General features: G+C 65.3%; 1 protein-coding gene across 1 annotated transcript in view; it reads right to left on the reverse strand.

Annotated features, from left to right (window-relative positions):
- MICALL2 (MICAL like 2) overlaps nt 1–3,811 on the reverse strand; it is a gene marked incomplete at its 5' end in the record, with an annotated part of 12,634 nt that extends 8,823 nt beyond the window's left edge. The window contains 4 exon segments of the mRNA XM_021708093.1: nt 141–331; nt 1,218–1,359; nt 3,532–3,580; nt 3,707–3,811. Of these exon segments, the coding sequence (XP_021563768.1) occupies nt 141–331; nt 1,218–1,359; nt 3,532–3,580; nt 3,707–3,811 (487 nt within the window).
- Between the last annotated feature and the right edge of the window lie 3,835 nt (nt 3,812–7,646).

The following is a 7,646-nucleotide window of genomic DNA, read 5'->3' on the forward strand; positions in this document are numbered from 1 at the left end:
CCCCAGCAGAGCCCCCTGGGGCCAGGGAAAGGGGCTTTCCTGCCTCTGTGCCTGGGGTCGGGCTCCTGGGCTGAGCAGCGCCCGAGCCCAGCAGAACAGCTGCTGGAAAAGGAACCCGGGAAGGAAGGCGGGGCGCTTACAGCCGTCGGGGGCGGGCCCTCCACGCCCCTGTCCTTCCCCTGCACCACGGGGTTTGTCCGGGCTGGAGACAGTGGGAGCCCCCGGGCTGGGCCGGGCGAGGGCAGCTTGGCTGGAGGGGCAGGGGCCTTCTTCCCAGACGGTTCCTCGTCCGAGTCCACCGAGGGCCTCTTCACGCCGGCCATGCCCCCAACTGGCATGGGACAAGCAGGGGTCGGAAGGGTCCCCGCCCAGCCCCGCACCCCGGCTCAGACAAGGTCTGGGTACCCCAGAGATCCCGGTGTCCACACAGGCATGGTGCCCAGGGGACAGCCACCAGCTCCTGCCGCCTGGGGCCGGGGCTGGGGGCAGTCCTAGGGCACGTTCCCCCCAGGGCAGCCCCCTTCCCAGGGCAGCCCCCACGCTCGCCCTCGGAGGCCCTCTGGGGTCAGGGAAAGGGACTTTTCTGTTTCTGCACCGGGCAGGACTGGCCTTGTGCCCAGAGCAATTCCGGGGATTTCTAAAGCCTAGAAGAGGAATGTGGGGGCAGGGAGGGAGCGGAGTGGACCGACACAAAGGGCTGGGACAAGCGCCCAGGCCTGTCCCTCCCCTGCCCAGTGCTGCCGGACGCCCACCCCACCAGGCCAGCCGGCCTCCACAGGGCCCAAACCAGGCCCAGATGAAGCTAGGCCTGGAGCCAAGACGCCCCGAGGCAAGCATGATGGGCGCCCAAGTTCTGGGGCAAGGACTGGCAAACCGACAGCCAGGAGGGGAGGGGAAGCACAGGCCACGGGCACTTCTGTTCCGTGGCGACAGGCCGAGGGCCTGGGGGAGTGGAGGCCGTGCTCCCCACATGTGGCGGGCGAGGGCCCTGGCACCCCAGGAAGACACATCCCCGGACTCCACACGGGCGCCCCTCCTCGGTCACCGCCCGCCCCCTCGACTGGGGCTGATGGGGACTGGGCCCGGGCCCCAAGGGGTCCACAGCCAGGAGCCCTGCCCTGCGGCAGCAGCGTGGGCGGGAGGCCGCCCTTGGGGCCGCAGCCAGCGGCAAGGACCTTCCCGGTCCCGCCCGCCCCCACGGCTGCGGTGGCACTCACTGGGCGAGCGGCCGTGGAAGTAGTTGTAGTACTGGGACACGTAGGTCAGGATGCTCAGCCGGTCGGGCACCTTCAAGGTCACCATGTCCTCCGCGTCCAGCAGGGCCGGGATGCCCAGCCGCTCCTCGGCCACCCGGAAGGCCTGGGGCAGGCAGCAACCAGCGGGGGGGCCGGGGGACCCTCCTCCTTGGTCAGGCCCCAGCCCACCCAGGAAGGCCAGACGAGACACCAGCGGGAGCCCAGACTGGTCAAGTTCAAGGTTCGGACCTGCTCTGCCGACGTGTCCTCCCCGCCTCAGCTTACCCATCTGTGCAATGAGGACCACAATCCCCACCAGGCAGGATTGAAGTGACTCTGGAAGCCAGTCCCGCTGGGGGCTGGAGACCCTGCCTGGACTCCAGAAGGCTTCCCCTCTCAGCTACCTCACCTGGGAGACGCCCCCAGCCTCAGCTAATCTGGTCAGGGGGCCGCTCTCCCCACAGGTGGGCCCGACAGACACCCCCCCAGGCCGCTGAGCCCTCCCAGGGCCGAGAGGGGACCCAGAGGTGGATGCATCCTGGGAGCCAAGGGGGCTGGGGAGGAGGCACTGGAGGCTGAGCCCGGGACATGGAACTCCAGGCCAGGAAGGGCCCGGAAAGCTGCACATATTGAGCACCTACTGCCTACCGGGCAGGACAGGCCCAGCCTCAGCTCCAGCTGTCCCTTGACCCCCCAAGGGCTCCCACCACGGGCCCCACAACCCCATGCCTCGCCCGCTTCCTCCTTCCTGGGTCCCTCCGGTGGTCCCCTGTGCATCCCCCACCCAACTCTGCTGTACTCATCTTGAGAGGCCCTGGCCAGGGCTGCAGGCGTCCCCTCACCTAGGCCTGTGCCGGCCCAAACCCAACCGCTAAAAGTCCCAGGCAACTGGCCTCAGCCTAGGGTCAGGAGCCTCCAGGGCCGGGCACTCGCCCGAGACCACCCCTTCCTGCGGCCACCCACAATGGCCGTGGGGCACGGAGGCCCTTCCTCTCGTCACCCAGCGGCTCTGCCCTCTGCTCCTGTCCGAGCCCCTTCCCAGCCGCCCCACTGGGCCCTTGGCTGTGGCCTCCACTTCTGCCGCTGCAGCCCATTTCTCTGATCCTCTGACAGCGAAACTCCTCAAGAAAAGGCACGTGTATTCGCTGCCTACAGTTCCCTCCCGTCACTCTCCCGGATACCCACCTGCCACGGCCCCCACCCACCCCACGGACGAGCCTCCTCCTCCCTGATTGCCGCCCTCCTGCCCTGGGCAGGCTCTCTAGTCTCTGGGCTTTTTGTTTGTCTGTTTCTCTTTGTAGAGACAGCCTCTTGCTATGTTGCCCAGGCTGGTCTTGAACTCCTGGTCTCAAGCAGTCCTCACCCTTAGTCTCCCCAGGTGCTGGGATTACGGGTGTGAGCAACCACACCCGGCCCGGTTTCTTACCCTTAAATATCCCATCCAGCCGGGTGCGGTGACTCACGCCTGTAATCCCAGCACTTTGGGAGGCTGAGGCAAAAGCACTGCTTGAGCCCACGGGGGCTCGAGACCAGCTTGGGCAACTGGGTGAGACCTCGTCTCCACAATAAATCAAAAAATTAGCCGGGCATGATGGCACATGCCTGCAGTTCCAGCTACTTGAAAGCCTGAGGCGGAAGGATCGCCTGAGCCAGCAGGTCAAGGATGCGGTAGCCGTGAGCGTGCCACTGCTCTCCAGCCCGGGCGACAGGGTGAGATCCCGACTCAAAAATAAATAAACAAACAGTGTCAAAAATATCCCACCCATAGCGCGATGCCCCAAGCCCTCCACCTGTGTCCGAGGGAGCCTTGGGCACTGGTGGGCAGAAGCTGCCTCCAGGGCTCCCGTCAGCAGTCCTGCCCTGAAGTGGGGGCTCCGTGCCCAACCCCAGCCAGCCCCAGGCTGGGTGACAGGGTGGTGGTGGCCGGGGGCAGGGAGACCGGCGCTGACCGTGTCTAGCCCACCGTGGCGGCCATGGAGGGGACCAGGCCCTGGCAGTGTCTTGAGGAGTCGGAGACGAGGCCAGGTCTCTGTCCTGAGCAGGGCAGGGTGTTCCCGGCGCCGCCGGTCCGGGAGGGGCCCGGAACCTCGTTCTGGCGCCTTTGGGCCTAGGCGTGGGTGCCCTGGACAGCTGGAGACACGAGTCGGGCTTGAAGGAAAGGCTGGAGGGAGGGGTTTGGGGCATCGGGCTATGGACGGGATATTTTAAGTTTCGTTTATGTATTTATTTATGTTTGTATTTTTGAGTTGAAGCCTCACCCCGTCGCCCAGGACAGGGGACTGGGTGAGGGACTCACCAGTTTGTTGTTCTCATAAATGTTTTCCTTCTTGAGAGCATCGAAGTTTCTGGAAGATAAAAGCACGGTGTCTAAAATAACTCAGAGTCCAGGGAAGGGCTGGAGGCCCCAGAGATCACCTTGCCCAAGTGGAGAAACTGAGGCCAGAGCGGGGGCCACAAAGGAGCGAGGTCACTCAGGGAAGGCCAGCACCAGGCCGGCCACGCCCAGCACACGTGGGGCGGCCACCGCCTGCGGCACCCCCAGCCGCGCCTCCTGCGGCCAGCCCTTTCCCTCGCTCCTGCCGCCGTCAGAGGTGACATGAACAGGCCCACAGCGGCAAACCCGCCAGCCTGGGGCGGCCCAGCCAGGCACAGCTCAGAGGGGGCTGCTTCCAGCGGGAAGCTTGGTGGCCTGGTGGCTCCCAGAGGCCTGATGTCCCCAGAGGAGCATGGGGTGGCTCCCAGGCGGGAGGGTGCCAACAGGCGGAGAGGCCACCAGCCGTGCTGCCCCGCCTGGCCCGTTCACTCCTGCGATCTTGGCAGGCACCTCCTGTCAACTCCCCTGTGGAGTAGACACGAGTCACGTCTGCAGCGCGCCCAGGAGAAAACTGAGACACAGAGAAAGAGGCTCGGGGACCTGCCCGAGGCACACAGCAGGGACGGGGTCAGAGCCAGGCCGAAGCCCCGGAGCCAGAGTCTGAGGTTGGGCTGTGCTCTCTCCACCCACAGCGTGGCGTGACTAGGGGCCCACCGAGGGCCCCGCCGCGCCCACCCTGCACACCAGAACGCAGGGACGCGGGAGTCCAGGAGGCGCCCAGGGCGCAGTCGCGGGCCAGCCGGGGCAGCAGGGCCTTCCCGGAGAAGCCGGCCCCACACGGGCCCCAGACTGGCTCCAGGACGCCCGCATCACAGGCACCTCATGCCCCCACACACCAGGAGGTGCTCTGAGCAGATAACACACCTGGATCCCGCCTGGGTGGCCCCAGCCCAGACCCAGACCCGGACAAAAGAAAAACAACAAAGCCCAGGCTCCAAGTGCAGGCCATGGCTTCTGAGGGGGTTGGTTAAAGAAAGAGCCATCCTGAGGCCGGACCCGGATCCCGGCTACTCGGGAGGCCGTGGTGAGAGGATCACTTGGGACCAGGAGTTCCAGGCCGCCTGGGCGTTGTAGGGAGACCTCGTCTCTACAAAAACAAAAAAAGATCAGCCGGGCACAGCGGCTCACGCCTTGGTCCCAACTGCTGCAGAGACAGGCAGGAGGATCGCTCAAGGCCAGGCTGGGCAACATAGCAAGACCCTGACTCAAAAAAACAGTGATCTGTCCGCGCGGCTGCCCGTGGGTCCCGAGAGGCAGCTGTTGCGATGTCAGTGTGTACTGGATTGTTCTGGAAGTCTCTGGCAGAGGAGATGGAGCTCGGGCTAATAGCTGTGTCCAGCCACATCCAGGCCTCCATGGCTGACCACCCCAGGCCAGCCCTCTCTTCTCTCAGGGCCTCAGTTTCCCCGTGTGGGGGGACCCACAGCTTCTGGTGGCGAGTCTGATGGCCATGGCTTCAGCAAACAGGGAGGCTGGGCAGCGTTCACGTGGAGAGGGGGCGGGGGCCGAGAGCCCTGCGACCACAGCCTGGGGCAGCCCTGAGCGGAGCCCAGCCTGTGGCCCTGCCCCCATGGCAGCCCTCAGAGGCCCAGGCAGGGAGCCCGTGTCACGGAGAAGCCGGCCGAAGCCGGGGCCGCAGCCTGCCCACGAGAGGGGCGGGGGCCGTGGGTGGGGCTGCGGGCCGCCCACCTCCCCGGGGGAAGCCTCCTGGCCACCTCCAGCCCCGCCATCCGTCAGTCTGCCCGGCGCCTGGGGAAACCTCCACCGCTTCCGGCCCGGACCACCTCGCAGGCAACGCGCTCCAGATGCCGAGACCACCCGCCCGCGCAGACAGGGCCTCAGGATGAGGGGCGACACCGAGGAGTCTCCGGGTGGACAGAGGACTCGGACGCCCTGCTGGGCACCACAGCAGCCGGCGGGTGCCTCTGTCCGCCGGGCTCTCTCCTGGAGGTGGCCCCCGGGACGCCCGAGGGTGGGGGCTGCCCCGTCCCACAACCCAGGGCCTGCCCGCCACGCCGGCCCCTCGTCCCTGGCTTCCGGGCACGGAGCCCGCCCTTCCCTCCCCGCTTTGAGCGCTCAAGCGCTTCTCCAGACCGCCCCGGGGTCACTGACCGAACGGCTGTGTCCCGGGCCAGGACACCCCGGTGGCCGGGAGGGCAGGATAACAAGCTCTGTTTTGTCTCCAAACAAAGCAGGAGAGGGAGGCCGCCTGCCTCTCGCATCTGCTTCCGGCCCCCGGTGGTCGCAGCTCCCTCCGGTGCATTCTGCTTCCGTGGGGTCCTCTTGTGCCCAGGCCCGGGTGAGCAACTCAGAGCTCTGGGCTGACCAGGGGCCCTCGGGGCCTTGCGGGAGCCCCATGACGGCAGAGCCAATGCCCGTGGCGGGGGCTGCAAGTCCAAGGCCCCCAACCCTCAGGACCACACGGAGGACCCCGACTGGGCTGGACCACCCCGGCCCACCCCACGGCCCTGGCCCTCTGGCACAAGCTTGTGCCCAGCTGCCCCCAGCCTCCCCAGCCTCCCACCTGGGCTCGGCGCTCCCAGCCAGGCCCGCCCAAGGCAGCCCCTGTCCTCGAGCTCATACCCCGCATGGGGCGCAGTCGCACCACAGTGTCCCTGAGGACCTGGGCTCTGAGGCTGGGTGCTGGCGGAAGTCTCGGGACAGACCTTTCCCAAGTCCCACCAAGAGCGCCAAGTGGACACCCCGCCTGTCCCTCTGGAAGTCCCCTGGCCAGCTTTCTGCCAGCAGGTGACCCCGGCGTTACAGGCTGAATTGGGCCCCCCGGATATGATACGTTGTCGCCCTGACCTCCCACTTCCTCCACATGTGACCCTACTTGGAGATGGGGTCATTTTAAAAGCTATTTCCGTAGCTTTAGGGGTTCAAGTGGCTTTTGGTTACTTGGATGTATTATAGGGTGGTGAAGTCTGGGTTTTGGGGGTAACTGTCACCCAAACAGTGAACACTGCACCCAACAGGAGACTCTTCAAGCCTCGCCCCATGCCTGCCTTCTGGCCTCCTGAGTCTCCAGCCTCCGCTGCACCACCCTGTGCGCCTCTGAGGACCCACGGCTCAGCTCCCGGAGAGACAGCGTCTTTCCAGAGGTGGCCGAGTTGAAACAAGGTCCTCAGGGCAGGCCCTAACCCAGTAGTGTCCTCACAAGAAAGGGAAATTCAGACCCAGAAACACACGCAGAGGCTGGGCGTGGTGGCTCACGCCTGTAATCCCGCGTTTTGGGAGGCCAAGGCAAGAGGATTGCTTGAGGCCAGGAGCTCGAGACCAGCCTGGAGAACTTGGCGAGACCTCATCTCTACAAAAATAATCAAAATATCAGCCAGGAATGGAGGTGCATGCCTGTTGTCCCAGCTACTTGGGAGGCTGAGGCAGAAGGACTGCCTGGGCCTGGGAGGTTGAGGCCTGTGGTGAGCCGTGATCCTGCCACTGCACTCCAGCCTGGGCAGCAGAGTGAGATCCCAACTCAAAGAGAGAAAGAAAGAAACACACAGGGAGAAGAGGATGTGGAGACAGAGAGATGACGGCCCCCTCACGGCTCAGGAGGACCGGTCCTGCTGACACCTTGATCTGGGACTGCAGCCTCCAGGACTGCGAGGACGGTGTCTGGGGTGGAAACCACCCGCTGGGTACTGTGTGACGGTGGCCCGAGCAGTCGGACACCTTGGCCTGCCTGACAACCCGGCAGCCCGCACTGCAGGCCTTGCTGGACAAAAATGTGCCGGCTCTGTCGCCCGGTACGGCGAGCAGCTGCCACTGGTACATCAGCCAGAATGGAGACACAGCCCCACCACCCACCGCCTGAGACCCTGCCAGGGCTGGGCCTGGTCCCTCCTGAGTCAGGTCATTTTTACTTGAATTTTTATAATTAAACTCAGGTATGTTCGGCACAACTCCAAGGCACCCACCATGAGTCAGGCACACAGCTGGTGCTCTATAAATGCTCGTGGATGAACTCGTCTCTCCGCTCTTGCTGAGGGACATTTCTGTGGCAAACGCCGGCTGAATGCACGAAGCCATCGGGG

This window comes from Carlito syrichta, unplaced genomic scaffold (assembly GCF_000164805.1).
Source record: "Carlito syrichta isolate Samal-C Ts95f unplaced genomic scaffold, Tarsius_syrichta-2.0.1 Scaffold130615, whole genome shotgun sequence".
Taxonomy (NCBI): domain Eukaryota; kingdom Metazoa; phylum Chordata; class Mammalia; order Primates; family Tarsiidae; genus Carlito; species Carlito syrichta.